This window comes from Stigmatopora nigra, chromosome 9 (genome assembly GCF_051989575.1).
Source record: "Stigmatopora nigra isolate UIUO_SnigA chromosome 9, RoL_Snig_1.1, whole genome shotgun sequence".
NCBI classification, from domain to species: domain Eukaryota; kingdom Metazoa; phylum Chordata; class Actinopteri; order Syngnathiformes; family Syngnathidae; genus Stigmatopora; species Stigmatopora nigra.
In genome coordinates this window covers 15191767-15210158 of record NC_135516.1, presented here as the reverse complement: position 1 = coordinate 15210158, position 18392 = coordinate 15191767, and the positions used below count along the sequence as shown (strand labels likewise).

Genomic DNA, 18392 nt, shown 5'->3' with positions numbered 1-18392 from the left:
CAAATGCAAATGAGCGGTGGGACGCTCATTTCACGTGACGTGTGCCGCTTTGGTGCACCGCTGGAATTTGAGCGCCTCTCCGTGGAAAGAAAGCGGAAGCACAACGACGTGGACGACCGAGGCCGTCACCCGGAGGGTGACTGACGCAAACGTTGCGCCAATAGCCGTTTAACGCATGGTAACGTTGGAAAAAGTATAGCCTTTTTGCTTGAAATGAACGTGCGCTGTGCTTTTCACTCCAACGGAGAGAGAATAAGGCGAACGTCTCTCTGGGTGGCTTAGTGGGTCGGCGCGGCTTTTCAAAAAGGTCAAAGTCATCGGTGACCCCTTTTGTACGGCGCCGCCACGCTCCGAGCGTTCGGGGAGAAAAGCAATCCCGTCCGTGAAAAGGCTCCATGGGTCACGTACGAAGATAATCAAGGCGAAATGTCTGTCTGGAGAAGTGGACAAACAAAGTGGATTGGCGGCAGGCAGATACCCAATGGCCGAGAGGCAGAACAAACGGGCACACCTTGTCAATTACCGCCTGCTAAAGTGTCAACCAAGACCGGGAAATTCTGCCTGTTTCCATCAGAACAGATGTAAACGTTGGACTTTTAGAGAAGAAAAAATAGACATATTCTTCTGGCATTTGGAAAATGTCACGGACTCTTCTTTTCTTGGTGTCTTTCCAGTGGCGTAAACGTGCTGCCCTTGACGTTTGACATGATTACAGCAATGCATTTTCGTCAGGATGCTGAAAGTGAGAGAGCGAAAAAAGAGTCACAGAGAGAGAGAGAGAGTGTATTTGTCCCGAGCAGTCATGACACAGTGAGGCGCCAAGATCCAGCTTCAGATGGAGTAGGACGCTCTGAGCGGAGCGCTTTAGCAATCATCCAGTTGGACTGGTCATTTCCTGGACTGTTGCAATTTGCAGGTGAGTTGGACATTTTCCTTTCACTTTGACTATTAACTCACACTGCCGGAGCCTCCGCGGGCCAATAAGAAGGCGACCGAGTGCGGAGAAGTCGCGACGATAACACGGCGTCTCCTCATTCGTCCACAGAAGAAGCGCGCCATGGCCGAGTTCAACTGCTCCGGCGGCGGTCTTTGGGCGGCCTGCGGCGAGTCGGCCGGGTGCGCCCGGGCCAACGCGTCGGGCTTCTCCGAGAACGTGGGTCCGGAGGAGATGTGCCTGAGCGAGGACGACTACATGTCCCTGAAACTGGGTCCGGCCAGGTCGCCCGTTTTCCTGCCCGTCTGCCTGGCCTACCTGAGCATCTTCCTGCCGGGGGTCCTGGGCAACAGCCTGACCTGCGCTGTCATCCTGCGCCACCGGGCCATGCGGACGCCCACCAACTACTACCTGCTGAGCCTGGCGGCGTCCGACCTGCTGGTGCTGCTCCTGGGCATGCCGCTGGAGGTCTACGAGATGTGGCGCAACTACCCCTTCCCGCTGGGGGCGGGCGGCTGCTACTTCAAAACCTTCCTCTTCGAGACGGTGTGCTTCGCCTCCGTCCTCAACGTGACGGCCCTGAGCGTGGAGCGCTACTGGGCCGTGGCGCGCCCCCTGCAGGTCAAGCACGTCAGCACCACGGCGCACGTCAAGAGGGTGCTGGTGGCCCTGTGGTCGCTGTCCATGCTCTGCTCCGTGCCCAACGCCAGCCTGCACGGGATCGCCACGCTGCCTCCCAAATTCGGACGCCGCTTCCCGCGCTCCGCCATTTGCCGTACGTATCGGGAAGACTCGCTCTTTTTCCCCTGGTGTTTTAGTTAGTCCATGATCGCTTTTTTCCCCTGGTTACCATGAAAAGAGAAGGCCCGTTTGGCGCATTTGCCTCCTCAGAGTTGGTGAAGCCCAGGTGGATGTACAATCTGATCATCCTGATTTCCACGCTGGTCTTCTTCGTCCTGCCCATGCTGGTCATCGGCGTCCTCTACCTCCTGATCGGACTGCGGCTGCGGCGGGAGAAGGCCGCCTCGGCCGACGGGAGCGGCTTGGGACCGGAAGGCCTGGGCAGATTCCACCGGCACAGAGTCGACAAACGCAACCATCAAATCACCAAAATGTTGTGTACGTAGTCGTCGGGCGGAAAGGGGCCCGTCTTCTTTTTGTTTCCCCACGCCTCAGGCGATTTTGTCACGTCCAGGTGTGCTGGTCTTGGTGTTCGGCCTGTGCTGGGCTCCCTTCCACGCGGACCGTCTGATGTGGAGCCTGATGGACGAGTCGCTGGAAGGCCACCTCCGGATCTTCGGGCACATCCACATCGTGTCGGGAGTCTTCTTCTACCTGAGCGCCGCCGTCAACCCGGTCCTGTACAGCCTCATGTCCACGCGCTTCCGAGAAATGTTCAGGCACGTCTGCTGCCCGGGCGACCGCTCGCTGCGCTCGGCTTCGGGGATGACTTTGCGCTCCGATTTGAGCCGGACGGGACGTCGAAAAAGCAAATGGACTCCAGCGACCGTCACCTTTAAGCACGATACGTCGAACGGGGACAGCTGAACTGTTTGAGCTTTGAGGAGCCAAAAATTGGGAAACGTTGTTTTGGAAACCTAAATGGTTTTGCATGTCTATGTTTTTCAAACGCCCCCTAAAATTAGTTTAGATTTTGTCCCCGTTTTATTTTTTTAAATGGTGCAGTTTCGACGAGCCCGGGTCAGTCAACTCTGTCTACTTTATTGTTTGGCTAGGGCAGCTAGCCCGCATGCTAACCATCTAAAACCGGCATTTTTGACTACACTTGAGCTAACAAAAAAGGCAACTCGTTGGCCGGCCACACGTCATTTCATCAGTCTATAGGAAGACATTCAGAATAAAACAACAAAATAGACCACTTACCGGCTGTATGCACTTGCGTCTGAGTTCAATTGGCTCAATGCACCATTCGTTCGGGCGGAAAAGAGACAAAAACAGGTGCGATCCATCAAACACTGCGCAGCTAGCTAGCATGCTAACATTCGAACATTCGGGCATTTTGCCGTAGTTTAGCAAAGAAAGACAACTTGTTGGCCACACGACATTTGCCACTTATTCAAAACAGTCTTGGGGAAACTATTTTTTTTTTTTTTTGCTGAACTAAAAAAAACTATTTACCGCTTCCCTAGTTCTCGCTGTTTGTTTGTGTCATTGCAATGTCGTCCACGGAAGGTATGAACCATTTTTTGGAAGGCCGGGGGGTGTTTGCCCCATTTCTCCCATCTTACTACATACAGTAAACGAAGAAAAAAAAAACAGTTTTCCCTGGTATATACGTGTTGTGTTATTGTGAGTGAACTTTTTGGTACAGTTGTGTTCCTCAAGATGTAAAAAATTCCGAGCTAGGTTACCCCGAACATCTGTATAGCATGTTTTGAAACGATTAAATATATAAGCGTGAAAGTGGTATTGTCTTGACTTTCTCATTTCACAGATGGTTTATTCCTCCTTAATGAGCTTTGGAAAGGGAAGGAAGGCCATTTTCCAGTTATAAAAGTGTTATTTTGATATGTAATGACGTTTTAATGCCATTTTCATACTTTAATTGCTATTTTACAAAGGCTGAACTTTACCAGACCCTTTCTGTTTCCCAATTAGTGCAAAAACAACACAGGGGCACATTTTTGACATGGCAAAAAGAGCCCAGAGTAGATGTTTTGAAAATACTAGCTTGATAAGTCTAATTAATTAAGATTTCATGGAACACTTTCCTTCTAGAAGATGTGATGCAACTTTCACCATGTTATATAAATCTTTACGACTGCGTTGGGAAAAATAAGAAGCCTATTAGATCACTTTTAAAAGCCTTCCCTAATTAAGTGGCACAAACGCCCAATCGCTTGGCTCTTAAAAACCACATTGAAATGAGTTTATCGCTAGTAGACGTCTAATGCGTTTGAAGTGGGGAGGCTGGCAGTCATTGATAAGATGAAAAAAAGGTCACATGGTCCAAATGGTTATTGTATTGACAATTGAACAGGAGTACAAAACAAGAGCGTCCATCATTTTGACCTGCATTTGACAAGGGGCGGCATAGAAATGTTGCAGAAAAACCAAGCAATAAAATTGAAGATGCCGCTTTTGATTTTGGAAGCCTCTCACAGGTTTTTGGGAGCATACTTCTCCTCAAACTTGGCCACGTCAAACTTGCGGCGGCATCCGTTGTAGTTCATGTAGCGGATCTTGCCGAAAACGGCTCTCTCCGGCCAGCCCTGGTCGTGGATGCCGCAAATGGACCACATGCAACCTAAAAGGAAGCAAAGATGAGCAAAAAAAAAATAGTCAATGAAATTTGATTTTTTTTAAAAATAAAGGTGACACAAAGAGCTTTAGATTTGAAGCAGGCATGGTTTCGGCAAGCGTGTGCACGAATATCCAAAACTGACCCACAAATCCGTTGGGGTCCTGACCGTCCAACTCGTAGCGATCGTTGAGGTAGAGGGCGATGGAGAGCGCCTCCTCCGGCGAAGCCGTCCACTCCAGGATCTTTTTGGCCCAGTACATGCGCATGAAGCCGTGCATCTTGCCCTCGGAGACCATTTGATACTGACACGCAGACAAAGATGAAGTCAATCCGACCGACTCGGTCGGGCGCAAGAAAATCTCCCGGCTCCTCCCACCTGAGCGGCGTTCCACAGCTTGTCGTGTGTGCGGGCTTCCTCCAGTTGCTCTCGGCTGTACAGGTAAGGCCTCTCGTCCCCGGCGTGATCCCGCAGGGTCTTTTGGGCCCATTCCGAAGCGCCTGGGGGGGAAAAAGCCACCGCCGGTTCGCACGGGTCACTTTTTACGGGGGCCGCCAAAAGGGAATAAAGATACCCCGGAGGCTGTCGTAAAGGGGGTTGTAAAAGCAAAAGTTGTCCGTCAACTCCCGCCGCACCACCAGCTCCTCCATGAAGGGCGCCAACGACTCGCCGGCGTTCTTGCGGTGGCGTTGCACTTGCAGCGCCACGCGCTGGGCGGACAGGTGTCCTGAGGGGAGGGGAGGCAAAGAAAAATATAAAACAGTCATTTCCGTGGGAAAGAAAGGCCTACGTCAAGGCCGGCGTATTTCAGGCGTCCCAAAATAAAAGTGCGTTTTGGAGCACGAAGCCAAATCAAACGCTGACAAATCCTCTTTTATAAGGCCAAAAGTGCACGTGACGGTCAGAGCACCACGGCGGAAAAGTGCGGCAGTCGCGGCGTGCCGCCCCATGGCCGGGGAGTCCTTTTACGGCCGGGGAGTCGGTAAAAGAGCAACGTGACACCCGGCTAACCCGCCGCGCGCAAAGTGGCCGGCCGCGGTGAAGGAGCTCGCCATCCATTTGCGCGCAGTTGCGAGAGCACTTAAAGCTCGGTGGGAAACTTCAAGCTGTGCCAAAATGGAGCCCAAAGCACCACTTTGGTGGTTGCCAATCCAGCTCCCGTTCTTTACTTCCCTCCTGTTTGACCACATATAAGATAATATTGACGTGGAAGGATATTTTGACAATTTCTTTTGATATTCTTTCCAGTTTTACTACGGTGACAACAGTCCGAGGCGGGGGTTCGTCACGCTGGAGTTTGGAATTGTGCCGTCTGGGTGCTCGGACGCTCGCTGGCCAGTCTTTTGGTCGCCGGTCAAATGGTGACAGAGAGTTTACTTTTGAAGCCAGCTCTCAAAATTATATTCATGAGACAGAGTTTAATATCTAAGAGAGATAGTTTAATATCTAAGAGAGATAGTTTAATATCTAAGAGAGATAGTTTAATATCTAAGAGAGATAGTTTAATATCTAAGTACGGTTTACGAGCATTTGGATTTTAGCAAAGCCCGGCTAAAAAGTCTGCCCTCTTACTCACCGAAGCGGATCCACGGGGAGAGTTGGCTGAGCGCGGCGGCGTTGGGATCGTTACGCTGAGCGGCAAAGCTTTTGATGCGACGCTCCACGAAGGACTCCAACACGGCCGACCCCGAGGCCGGGCCCGGCCGGGCCCACTCCACCTCCCCCGCGCCGTCGTCCAACGGCAGGGAGGACAAGGTTTTGGCCCAGTCCACCGGCTGACCGGACCCAAAAAAAAAAAATGGCGGGGCTCGACCGACGGCGAGAGCCAAACAAGTCAACGTTGGCTTACTTTGAAAGTTTTGTCGGCCGCGTACGGGTGCTTCTCCACGGCGGGAAATTCGGTCAGAAATTCGGGTAACAGCTTGGTGATTTTCCCACGGATCGTCCTGGCGGCGTATTCCTGTTTGGGAGAGGCCACCCAGCACGGAACGATATTGTGGGCGTCGACCTGTCCAAAAAAAAGACAAAGTTCATCATTGTGGGGAGCTGACGAAATGTTTTTTTTTGTTCTCCACCCATTAAGCCACCAGGGGGCTCTCTTTCCAACTGTGCCAAAAACAATGCTTTTTCCCCCCATCATTTTTGCCAATGGCAAAGTTCATTTTACCTGAAAGAGAGGCACGTCCGGCGGAAGGGCCTTCTTCACCTCGTCCAACCACTGGAGAGGTTCCCGGAGAGGTGAGAAATCCGTCACCAGCGCCCCGAAGCGGCGCTCCGACACAAAAGCCGGCAGCGCTTGGCCCGCCGAAGAGCTCAGCAAATGGAAGGGGACGCCCAGAGATGCGCATTCCTGCGGGGACAGCGGCAGGCAAGGTCAAGCGAGGGGGTCGCGGGTCGGAGGAGAACCTGGTTCTCGGGCCTTTTCTACCTTTTCCACTTCTTCCAGCCCTTTCAGCAAGAAACCGAAATGCCTGCGTGTGGACAGCTTGGATTTGGGCGCAAAGAGGCAGAAGCAGACGTGGAGAGGAAGATTTTTCTCCAGTGCCAGGCGCTGTGCGTGCACAAAGGCCCAGTTATCTAAAAAAAATAAAAGGGTGTCAGTTTCAACTGGTTCATCGATGATGGCCAGTTTGTCACATACACTGCAATGCTTGGGTACATCAAATTGAGCCAAAAATAATGCCCAAAATCAAAGTAAAAGATGTGAAATGAAAAATCTGATATTAAAAAGTTAAACCGGAGTGGGATTGGTTCCAATGTCAGTCAGCCTGTGAAGTGACGCCATGAGAAAAGGTCAGTGTGACGTCAGGCTCTCGCTCACCTTGCACTCTCACGTCCCTGAGCATCCAATATAGCACCCCCGCAGAGTCCTCCTTCGTCTCTCGTACGTCGGAAATGAAACGAAGGCGTTTCTCGTTGACTTTCACGTCCTGGTTTTGACGCCTTTGCTCCTGGACGAGCTTCTGCATCCATCCCGCTTCCTTCTTCTCCCCCTTCTCCTCCTCCTCCTTCTTCTTCTTCTTCTTCTCCGCGAGGGAAGAGGAAGCCACTTTTCGTCGTTTGCTACCAAACTCGACGGCAGCAGAGGGTGCTTTGCGCTTTTTGTCGGACATTGCGGCGGCGAGTGACTCGGTGAGCAAAGAGAAAAAGGTCCTTTGAAAATTCCACCTGAATGAGAGAACGCAACAGTGCTAAAGGGCAAATACTACAAGTTGACTCAAAAGCGTAGCGCGACTTACCTCTTGTAAAGACAAGGTCTCATAAACGGTGAGAGTGAAGGAGAAGAGAAAAGAGTTGCCGCTAGAAATTAAGAAAAATGAACGTCGTTAGATGACATTTACTGTACACGAACACGCCGCACGTGAGTTTACACAAGCAATTACGACAGGTTTTGTAACAACAGTGGGCCGCGTTCTGTTTGGCTCGATTCTATCAGTGGGCCGCGTAGAAAGATCTATTTTTTTTGTCTTCGCTCTTCGGATCCACTAAATGGTACGCGGCCATCGACCAGGCACACCCATTTTCGGCTTGTCGCGCCCACGGAGCAGCACGCGCGTGCGCAGTAGCTGTTACACGGGAAGAGGGGCGTTTCTCGGGCCAGGACGACAATTTAGCTTGAAGCATTGAGCGCAATCCGACGTCACGCCGTTGTTTGTTTGTTTTTTGTCGGCCGGCCGCGTTGGGTTCTGGGTGCCGTCCTCAGGGTTGAATAAACGTCATTTGAAAACATCACCGCTTCGTGAAAAAATGGACATGTCACTCGGTAAGGTCCTCGGCATGACGCGAGAGTCTAAAAATGCCCCGGGAATGGCGCTGTCAGTCAAAAGTGTTGGCTTGCATGAGCTTTTCTGAAAAAGGTCATCAGTCCACGCGTAAATGCCCACCATTTGCAGAAAAGCAACATAGGCAGATTGTCTGATTGCCTCCATCAAATCTTGTGCCAATATGTCGAAATGGTGATACTTTGTCTCCCTATTTATGATACAAGCCTATCTATTATCATTTTCCTTTCACCAGTTTCCGTTTTGAATTGATGCAGTTTTTTTTTAAACACGGGACGCTACAAATAGAAAGATTTCTAATTGTATGGTCTGTCTGGTGTGGGAAAAACGTCACCGTATCGGGGCTGACCACTTGGATTTTGGACAGACGACATCATTCGCCTGAAAAAGAAAAGGCGACATCGGAAGAGGAAACCGGCCAAGACGGATCCGGCCGGCCCACCGCAAAAGACACCTTTGACAACTCGGGGAAACATGAAAGGCCGCTCCAGAAACCCCAAAAGTAGGTCCCGTTTCTTCTTCTTCTTGGCCTTGCCTTCTTGACACCTGACCTCCAGGCGTTCCAGGCGGCGTGTTCCGAGGAGGCGCAGCCCGGGCCTTCCTTGGACGCCGTCCGCTGGGCACAAACGCTCTCAAAGTCCCCAAGACGCAGAGGGCAGTCAAAAGCCCGTTTCCACGGCAACAGCGGTGAGAAAAGCCTCGCCCCGTGCCGTACCCTACTCTATTGGGTTATTTATGCTGATGGTTTGTCTTGAGGGCCAGGCCAACTTGAGTTTTCCTGTAGGTAGTGATTCAAAAGTGGGGTTGTGAGGTCAAAGGTCACAGTACAAAATGAAATGTGCGCGTTGTTTTGTTGTAGACGTCATCCTCCCGCTCGTCAGACGGACGCTCGCCAAGCCACGTTCCTTCATCGGCGAGGACTCAAGGTAGCCAGCGTTATTAGCTAGCGTTATTAGCCAGCGGCCAATCCCAGCCGCCAATCCCAGCCGCCAATCCCAGCCGCCAATCCCAGCGGCTGACTGGCTCTTTGGCTTCAATTCAGGTGCGAGCGCTGGTGCGGAAACCAAATCCCGGTGGCCCGCTTCCCGTCGGAAGCCGTCCGTGAGTGTTTCTCCCAAACGGACTCGAGAAAAGAGCCAAAAAGCCCCAAAAAACACCACTTAGTGGATTTCCCATCTATTTGAAGTCCGTTCGCTCTTTATCCACCAGATGGCGCAGCTGGACGAACAACACTGGACAGCTCACCGTCTCCATAGACAACCCCGCCGCCATGACTCAAGCCGAGTAAGAGCCACAAAGCACAGAAATACATATGCATGCGATACTTAGTATAGCAAGAATGTTACCTTTTAAAGGCCACGTTGAAAGGGCACTTTGTGTGCGTAGACCTCCTCGGGCCTGGACTTTGCACCCCCCAGCGCCCCGAGTGAGCCGGGAGGAGCGGCCCAGAGGAGTGCCCCTTCGATTTCAGATCTACCGTGTTGGGAAAGCGGTAAGGCCAAAAGTAGGAGCCCTTTTCCAGTCTCGTACTACTAACATTTGCTTGTTTGCTCCTGTTTTTTGGGGCCCAAAATGAGGTTGAAATGAAGAAATGTTTTTTTTCTCTTCTTCTTGGTAGCAAACGTCACTGAGCTTGAACGAGAGATTTGGCATTCTAAAGGCCCGACGCGCTCCCACAGGTAAAGGCGGCAGATTGGTGCTGGTGGACTGAGCGACCAGTCTTTTCCTGGCCCGGGTAGATGTGGACGGACGTTGGCCGGCTTTTTTTAAGTGTTTTTATCATGGGCGGCGTTTAGCTGCTTGTCAAAAAACAACAGGCTTTTTCTAACTTTCTAATGGAATGAAATATTTCCAATGTGAGAAATGAGTTTATTCAAATTCCCAATTGGAAAAAAAAGAATAAAAATAGTTGACTCGCTATTTATCCTTGTCTTTTTTTGTGTGTGTCTCCGGCACAAAAGCAAACTCCGTTTGAATATTGCTTTTATTTAAATAGCACAAAATTGTCAATGTAACAAAACTATCGGCATATGAAAAATTGCAACAGCATTTGAAGAAAGAAAACATGGCTCACTTGATTTCTTGAATGTGGGGGCTCCGCCCACGTCCCGTTCAGCCGTCATCTGGCTTGCCCGCCATCGCAATTTCATCCTGTGTCGTGATACAAATCAAGTGTAAAATTAGTATACTAGAAACGTCATTTGCTGAAGGGGACGAGCGAGCGAGTCCCATCAATGGACAACACGGGACGGGACGTCTATGGCGGCGATTGGCACTGAAAGAGGGAAAAGGGGTGTGGAACGTGTCCAAGCAGAAAATGGAACAATTCCATTTGAAAAAATGCCAGCAAATCTTTGGATGGGGGCACAATTCCATGCCTTTTTATTTGAGAAAGGGATGCCGCGGCTTTTTTTGTTTCTTCACAGAATTTTTGACCACGCTGCTCTTTTCATGGCTGGATTTTGATTTCCACTCTGACTTCCGTCCGTCCGTCCGTCCGTCCAATGTCAACTTAGTCAAAGAAATCCGTTACAGGGCGCTGACATTTCATTGGACGAAAATAGAGGGCGCCACAAATGTAATAAATAAAAGGCAAGTAAGGGCAGCTCTCTTTAGAAAAATAATCCCACTCTCCCTTAACGCCGGGTGACGTCCCCTCCCTCCCTTTATCCAAAGGGGTCACGGCACCCCCAGTCCGTGCTCGGATGATTGCATTAACACTGCGTATACTTTGTGCTCAAGTCGGTGGCCTTTGGTCCAACTTTTCTTGAGTTGGCGTCCATCTTTTGCCCCCCCCCCCCCCCCCCGTTGTTGATATTTGGTCAACGTAGGATGACGTCGCCGCGGGACGACGGATTCCCTCCGTCTGTCCGTACGTCCCGGCTCCACTGGCGGCGGGCTAACCTACGGTGTCCTCGCTGGGCTAGTCGATCGCGCTCGGCTGGTTTTGTTTTAAACCGGAGGTGACGTTGGCTGGCTGTTGGCTGTCGTCGGGCTGAGGGGGAGTCTGCGTGGGCGGGGCCTGCGACGACGGTGGCGGCGGTGGCGGTTGGGCTGGCATTTCAGGTGGAGATTGTTGTTGTTGTTGTTGGACTGGCGTTTGAAGCGGGGCTCCGGCGGGAAGCTGCGAGAGCTGCTCGCTGTTGGACAGCGACTTCAAGACGGCGTTCTCGCGCTCCAGCACAGAGTTCCTCTCAAAAAGCTCTTTGATCTGCTCCTTCAAGACCTCCACTTCCTCGCGCACGGCGTACATCAAATGGCTTTTCACCAAGTCCTGGTGACATCACAAAAAAACAAGAGGGAACGCCGTTAACAAAATAGGATTCCATTTCAACTGTCAAGGTTAACCCAAAAGGGTATACGTCACACAGTGTGCCATATCCATATTGGGCATGACCCCCCCACCCAGGGTCACATAAATGAAGACTTTACTCACCATGGCCTGTTCGATTTTATTATCAATGGCAACAATATTGGCTCCAGAGGCACTGCAAGAGAGAAACAAACAAAGACAGTCACGTCGACGTCCACCCACAAATATTCACGAGAACATAAGACACTGTGACTTTCCGTCCACAACCGTCGGCTTTGGCCACAAGCATTTGGAGGTGGGGCGGGGGGGCGCGCCGGTTTACCTGGGCGACGGGCCGGCCGGACGGCACGGGACCTCCTCGTAGGAAAACCTACACGGCATGCTCGCTCGCTGGGTGGGCCGGCCGCCCGATCGCTCGCCTGCCTGCCGTCCGCCGCCGGTTGGGGAAAGGGGGGGCGCGGCGGCGGACGGGGACTATTTAAGCGGCGCCGCATTTAGAATGAAATACGAAGCCGCGAGTGGGAGGAGGCCGCCGCCCCCTTTTCACATTCACATTGGATCAGAGATTGCCCTCTACTGGCCAGAGCGCTCAAGTGCAAGGCCAAAACAGGCCCTTTGGCCCCTGGCGTCAAATTTGGGAAGCGGCATTTCAGCGCCTTTCCTTTCCCATAACATCCGGATTTCGTTGGTGAATTGACAAGAAGCCCCCAGATGCCGGACCAACGCGCACATCCACAATGAAGAGAGAAAATCCATCCAATAGGGCTGAAAAGGTGGGCATAGCGCAATAACAAGTGCTCTCCCGGGCCACGTGATCCGCTCGAGGAAGGGCCCGGATTTGACGTGGGGCCGACAAAGGCCTGGATTGAGCGCTCGGCTTTTTCAAAACAAGGCGGCCACTGTGAGGCGCCGGCGGGCCGCCGCGTCAAAAGGAAACACCCGCCCGCCCGCCGCCGCCGTCAAATGGCTTCCCAAACGACATTTCTCCCGACTCGCCGGCCGCTTTCACGGGGTGGAACGGCAGCTGGCAAAATCACAAAAGCCAGAAGAATCCCATCGATCGGCCGGCCCACGTCATATGACCCACGGGCTTAGAAAAGGGACGAGCGGCGCGCTTACCGGGAAACGAAAGCCGAGCCCCGATTCTAAAAGCGGACTGGCGTTTTGCGCGTCGCCGAGCGGAGCCGCTTTGACAACGCCAATGACCACTGACACGGACAACTTGAACCGGGGGCCAAATGGACACATCATAACAGTGGTTAGTAGAAGAAAAGCCGGGATGTCCAAACCATTTCATTGCAAGGCATCAAGGGGACACCCTTTGGCCAATGGGGTGTCCTACAAGTGCGATCCGTGGACACTTTGGCAATTTGGCTGAATACGTGCTCAAAAGATGGTCCGTCGTCCGACACAAGTCCAGCGGCCGATGCATGCACGTACGTACGCACGCACGCACGCACGCACGCACGAGGCCCACGGGCAAAGCTCAAGCTGGCGCGCACACGCTCCATACAAGTAGGCCTGGCCACTCCATTCCAGCACACGACGCGGTACTGTACCTATCGGCGTGGGCCTTTAATCTGGCGCCAGACTGGAAGGCCCGGTAGAAGGCCCTGGAGGGGTTCCTGCGTCGGCCACGTTGGGGAGATGGACGGGTGGGCGGGGAAACAAAGACAAATGAGGACAGTTCAAAGACAGAAACAAGTGGCAAATCAATTTTTTAAAAAGCCCGAGCTAGCTAGCTAGCTAGCCAATGTGTCCATGGGCAAATAAATCCTAGGTATCCTACAGCTTTCTTTGTTTAGTCAAAATCAAAATGGTTAGTAAATATTCCAACAAAAATGCTCAAGCAATTAGATTCATAGAAATCCACATGTCAGCCATCTTGCAACAGGCAACTCAAATACTACGTGTTGACACCGTCCTTATTTTGAGATGGCCAGGAACGCCGGCCTTCCCGCCACGCCTATTTGGACGGCAGAGGACGTCCCATTGTAAACGACGTGCTCCGATTCCAAACGCCACTCTTCACCTCTCTCTCAAGTCCACAACAAATTCAAGTCATCGATGCAAGACAATGTAAAATAGCCCCGGACATACCACGGCCTCCATTGATGGTTTCCATTCCGGCAAACCAGTTCAACGATATGATACTCGCCATCTTAAAGGCGCTCATCACCAGAATGAGATGCTTCCATTCTACTAGATGTGAGAGCTGTGTTTATAGGGAGCGGGGGGGTCAATCTCTATTCTTATTTTGAAGCCCATGATTACAATGGATGCTATTGTACAGCCCTAAAATGAAGTGTCCACTATTTGGCTGAGAGAACACCACGTCCTGCAGTAACGGATGTACACGGGAAATCCCCACGCTGTCCCAATGGCCGGCCCCCTCTCCTGCCCTCCCCCCTTTTTTTTCTTTACCCAACGGCCCAGCCAAACATTAGCATACTTTTGAAAAGTACGACTCCGACCACAGGCAGAAAATCCCAAGAAAGTGGGCCGAGCGCTTGGGCCGAAATAAGGCGTTGATTTACGGCCGCCGCCCGGAGCCCTTCCTTTTCCTAGAAAGCGGAGAGCGAGCGAGCACACACCGTCCGTTGCGGCTTCCGCCAGCTGGCGACCAAACGCCGTGACAAAACTTCCCCCTTGGCTTTGGCGGGCCACGACGGCATCGTGTCCCAGACCCCCAAACGCAGGCGGGCGGGCGGGCAGAAAGGAAGGAAGGTTAGCTTCCCCCCGCCCCCAAACCCTAGAGACAAACGCCTAGAAAAGGTGGGCAAAAGGAGGCGGCTCGGGTGACTTCCTCGTGTTCACATGACAAACAATAGTGCCAAAGTGGTTGTTGAAGGAGGGCAGGTCATTCGCGGGCGGTTCTGGTTCCAATGACACCACATTTTTTTTGCTCGGATTCCGACGCCCCGATCCTCGGCAATATTTTCGGACGATAGCTAGGGTGACAAGATGGTCACGTGCCTTTACAGTACTTTGCTGCTTTTTTTTGACTGTGGTATAGGTCCAGGCAGCCCCCCCCCAAATCTGAATCATGGAGTGGTACAATTGTTGCACGTGCTTTTGGACTAGCCCACATTGCTGCGTTATTCCTTGACACCTTCCCTCCCGGCTTTGCTAAAAGCATCTGGAAAGGATTAAAGGAAAGTGAATCACCTTCCAAGTATGCCAGCGCCATCTTGCTTCTGGCGCTCCTTTTGGCCAAAGCAAAGTGCCGGCCGGCCACATCCACAGGGAAATGTCATCACCTTTTTTTTTTCAATCCATAATCGCCCAGTGTTTCTATTTGGGGCACCCGATATGAATAAAGACGGACGGACGGACGGAAGGGGAGCTGCTAAAGTCCACATTTGCAAGCGGCCGGCCGGGCCAATTGGGGAGAATCGTTTTTAAACATTTCCAATGTATCACCACACAACTATTCCAAAAGCAACAAATGTGAGTTGACATTTGAATCACGTGGGGGATAAAAAAGTGCCTCCGGAGACCACGCGACGCCCAACGGAGGGCAACTTGCGTCCGTCCCGACAAAGAAACTTTGGAGGCCGGGTTACGGCAGCGAGTCGCCGGCGTCAGAGGGGCCCGACGAGGACGACGTGGCGTGGGTGGACACGCCCCGCCGACCCGGCCGGGCGGCTCTTATCAGCGCAATAGCGACTGCTGCTCCACGTCCGATAGGGCGCCAGCGAGCAAAGAGACCCCTGCCCCCGTCACACAAACATAGCATTATCGCTCCAAAATGTACAGAAAGTCAGCCCACAGGGCGGCAAAACATATGGTGGGGCCACCATAGGATAGACCCTAAAAGACCCGAAAAAGTGCACAGTGGCAGTGAAATGGAATCCCTCCATGCTAGGCCGACCATTTCAAATACACAACATGACAACAAACGGGTTCGGTTGTTCTTTTTTTTTTTTTTTTTTTTAAATGACTGGTAGTTGCGGCGTGAGAAACCTCTGACACGCTTCCTTCCTCTTAACACTTCTTTCCAAATGCTTTACGTCAAATTCACACACCAAAATAGTGGACGCGCCGTTGACATTATGGGCTAACGTTAGCATTGGGGGTGAGTTCAAACCATTCAAGCCAAAGCATTACAATGTGGAGCCGGCCGGATGGGACAACCCGCCACCGTTAGCCGCTTAACAAAAATATGGAGCATAAATGAAAGGCACAACGTTACCTGTCCTCGTCCCCGTCGCCAGGTATGTGGATTCCGAACAGGCTGCCGACGGTGGGCGTGGCCAGCTGCAGGCTTTCGGGCAGGAGGGGCCGGGCCGCCGCCCCGTCGGATATCCCGACGCCGCCTCCCTCCGACGGTCCGATTCCGACCGCGGGAAGTCCGTGACCAGTCGGCGCCGGGTGGAGGCCTTGGCTTTGGGGCAAACCGGGTGGAAATCCGCTCCCCGTCGCCACGGTCTGAGGGAACGCCGGAGCGCCGGGGTCGGCGGTCTGCCCCGTCGGCGGAGGGTGATACTCGCTCTGGTTCTGGCCGCTCGCTTGCTGTCCGTCGGGAAGTCGGGGAGCTCGCGCCGACGGCGGCGGCGAGACGGGGGAATTTTGCAGCTGAGGTAATTCGTTGCCGGCGCTCCGAGGCTGGACCGGGACTTGCTGCCGGGCCGACGTGTCCGCCGGGCACGGCGTCTCGGCGGCCGAGCCGCCGTCCCCCTCCGGGGCCGCGCCGACGGGCGTCCTGTTGGCGCCGGGGCCCTCGGACTCCTTCTCGTAGTATTCGGCGCACATCCAGCGGCCTCTGCGGAAGGGTTCTCCGGTACCGTGGTCCAGTTTGATGACCCGGAAACGCGAGGTGCAAGTCCCCGAGGTGGCGGCGGCGGGAGGGCCCGGAGCGGGCGCGGTCGCCGCTTGGGGCGCCGGCGTTTGGGGTGCGGCCTGTGGGACGAGGAGGGGCGAGGCCACTGCGACGGCGTTCCGGAAGTCTCCCAAAGAAGTGACGGAGAGCACGGAGAAGTGAGGCGAGCGCTCCACCGCCACCGCCACGTCGGCCAGCTCTTCGGACGAACCCCCGTCGGACGCGGGCCCGTGGCGCGACTGGCGGTGGATTTCCTGGGCGGCGTCCTCGGGGCGGGACTCGTCCGGGTCCTCCAGGCTCTCCGTGTCGTCGGCCGCCCCGGCGGCGGCCACCTGGGCCTGAGTCACGCTGGTGATCTGGAAACAGCTCTTCTTCTTGGCCGGCATTTTGGACATGGCGGCGCGCCGATCCCTCGGCCGCGCCGTCCGTATCCTCCGTCCGACCGCCCGCCCGAGCCTCGGACGGAAGGAGGGAGGGAGGGAGGGAGGGAGGGCTGACGACGCCTGGGCGCTCCCACTCACGTCCTATCCATGAGGTGGTTTGGTGGTTTCTGGGGGTCACAATGGATCCGTGATCAATTTGTAAAACTTCACTAGCTATCTGTTATGTATTTCGATTCTGGGGAAAAACTAAAGCAAAACTCTTTGACTGAATGCAGCACTTGTAGACTAGTACAGTCCGGTGAGACTTGAAGAATGTTTTGGTCGTCTAGTGCGCCAAAGTTTAAAAATGACTCATTATGACTCTCTAAACGACTTGCAGACATCCAATCATTCGCTGCTACTACATGCACACCTCAAATGATTTAGACGTATATTGCCGTCAATACAAAGCTCATTAGCTCAATATAAGCCCACATTGATAGATTTTCATACCCCATAGTGTGAAAAAACGACATTAAAACTCTTTAAATAAGTTGAAATGATCACACGTAGACGTCCAATCCCTTTTATCCCTCCCACTTCAAATGATTTGGACGTCTACTGCCGTCAAAGCGCGTATGAGTCTCGCGATATAGTAGGATGAGGGTTATATGGTCGCAGCCCTAAAGTGTCCGGGTCTGAGGGCGGCTTACCTGCTACTTGAACCCCGGTGGCTGCCGTCCGGAGCTACTCGAGGGCCGAGGAGGGCCCCGTAGCCGTCGCAAAAACCCCAAAACTAAAAAACTAAAAAAGCTAGCAAGTCACACGCCAACTGTCTGCCTGCCGCCGCCGCCACTGCCGCCGCACACTCCCCCTTACGTCGGAATAAGTAGGCGAAACATCTTCTCCGTGGCGCTCCTTGGCGCGCAGCGTCCACTCGTTTCGCTAGCTAGCTTAGCATAAAAAACGGCTAACTTTGACTTCGAAGGAAGTGGTGATAAAAACGCCTGACAATGTCAACGTTTGACAATTGGGAGAATTTGACTCGGAGAGTCCTACTGTTACCTCCCCGACTCGTTGACAAGATGGCTATGTTCATATGTTGTCTGCTGCCGCGGTGAATGCTGGGTAGACTTGTGCGGCGGGGCGCTATAGAGCTCGCTTTTTGTGCAGTTCTAGATGCGCCACGCGGGCCGTGAGCCAAAGGGAGAGATGGTTTCCACTTGTCGGTCATTTTGTGTCAGCAAAAGTCATGATAAAATAGTTTACTGAACAATGTATAACCCTTTCAAAGCGTTATACATTGTTCAGTCGACCACCGACTTTCAACGTCAATGCTGGGGTAAATTAGATGCATATTTTTTTAAAGTTCATAGCCACATTAGGACTACACTAATATGATTTTTCGTTTTGCCTATCCTGGCAAGTGTTGGAGCGCTGCAGCCTAGCTAAGGAAGGGAGGGGCACCCTAAATGAATTGCCAGAGCAGTACTAATAATAACGACAGTTAACTAAAACCAAACTATTAATAATATAGCAGGGCGATTTTCCAAGCGGTGAAAGAGTATTTTTGGTCACTCAAGTTAAGTACAAATACTGCAGTACAGTTGTCACAAGTGTTGAAAAGTATGTAAATGTGTTTGCTGGCAAAAGTACAGCCCACCTGAACAGTGTTTACATTTTAATGCAGCTAATATTTGATCAAGTAGCGCCGTTTTACCCCTATTTTTCTTCTTTCTTTCTTCTATTGAATAACGTTGTAGCCAAACTGTGACAATTCTACGCCCCGAGAAGCCCACTGCTTTGAGATGGCCGCGAACGTCCTACTTCTGGCTTTCTATAATTCTAATACTATCTGTAGTCCGTGCCGCCTTCACGTACCAAAAAAAAACGTCGGAGACTGTACGCGTGGCTAT

The 18392-nt window shown here is 52.5% G+C and overlaps 4 protein-coding genes across 8 annotated transcripts; 2 read left to right on the top strand and 2 right to left on the bottom strand.

Moving 5' to 3' along the window:
* The first annotated feature begins 290 nt into the window (after window positions 1-290).
* LOC144201779 (neuromedin-U receptor 1-like) lies at window positions 291-3303 on the top strand. The gene is made up of 4 exons (XM_077724547.1): window positions 291-916; window positions 1046-1709; window positions 1826-2053; window positions 2130-3303. Exons 2-4 carry the CDS (start codon window positions 1058-1060, stop codon window positions 2480-2482), a joined length of 1233 nt encoding a protein of 410 aa, XP_077580673.1. The 5' UTR covers window positions 291-916; window positions 1046-1057; the 3' UTR covers window positions 2483-3303.
* A 592-nt stretch (window positions 3304-3895) lies between these two features.
* On the bottom strand, window positions 3896-7775 carry cpdp (CPD photolyase). Its single transcript, XM_077724544.1, has 10 exons — window positions 7437-7775; window positions 7019-7365; window positions 6626-6774; window positions 6365-6547; window positions 6047-6205; window positions 5774-5972; window positions 4772-4924; window positions 4576-4697; window positions 4342-4501; window positions 3896-4202 (listed from the first exon to the last, which is right to left on the bottom strand). Exons 1-10 carry the CDS (start codon window positions 7457-7459, stop codon window positions 4054-4056), a joined length of 1644 nt encoding a protein of 547 aa, XP_077580670.1. The 5' UTR covers window positions 7460-7775; the 3' UTR covers window positions 3896-4053.
* On the top strand, window positions 7033-9903 carry LOC144201780 (UAP56-interacting factor-like). 4 transcript variants are annotated; one of them, XM_077724551.1, is made up of 8 exons: window positions 7033-7329; window positions 8347-8481; window positions 8537-8666; window positions 8839-8905; window positions 9022-9080; window positions 9189-9263; window positions 9366-9483; window positions 9598-9903. In XM_077724551.1, exons 2-8 carry the CDS (start codon window positions 8454-8456, stop codon window positions 9688-9690), a joined length of 570 nt encoding a protein of 189 aa, XP_077580677.1. In that variant the 5' UTR covers window positions 7033-7329; window positions 8347-8453; the 3' UTR covers window positions 9691-9903. The 4 variants fall into 4 exon arrangements, with proteins under 4 accessions (XP_077580677.1, XP_077580674.1, XP_077580676.1 ...); XM_077724548.1 differs by having other exon boundaries at window positions 7040-7960; XM_077724550.1 differs by having other exon boundaries at window positions 7042-7960; window positions 9366-9471.
* Window positions 9904-9945: 42 nt separating this feature from the next.
* Window positions 9946-18325, bottom strand: LOC144201778 (TSC22 domain family protein 2-like). Of its 2 annotated transcripts, XM_077724545.1 has the most exons (5): window positions 17190-18325; window positions 15488-16664; window positions 12852-12917; window positions 11416-11467; window positions 9946-11253 (listed from the first exon to the last, which is right to left on the bottom strand). In XM_077724545.1, the coding sequence occupies exons 2-5, from the start codon at window positions 16507-16509 to the stop codon at window positions 10903-10905; spliced, it is 1491 nt and encodes a 496-aa protein (XP_077580671.1). In that variant the 5' UTR covers window positions 16510-16664; window positions 17190-18325; the 3' UTR covers window positions 9946-10902. The 2 variants fall into 2 exon arrangements, with proteins under 2 accessions (XP_077580671.1, XP_077580672.1); XM_077724546.1 differs by lacking the exon at window positions 12852-12917 and having other exon boundaries at window positions 17190-18300.
* Window positions 18326-18392: the final 67 nt, after the last annotated feature.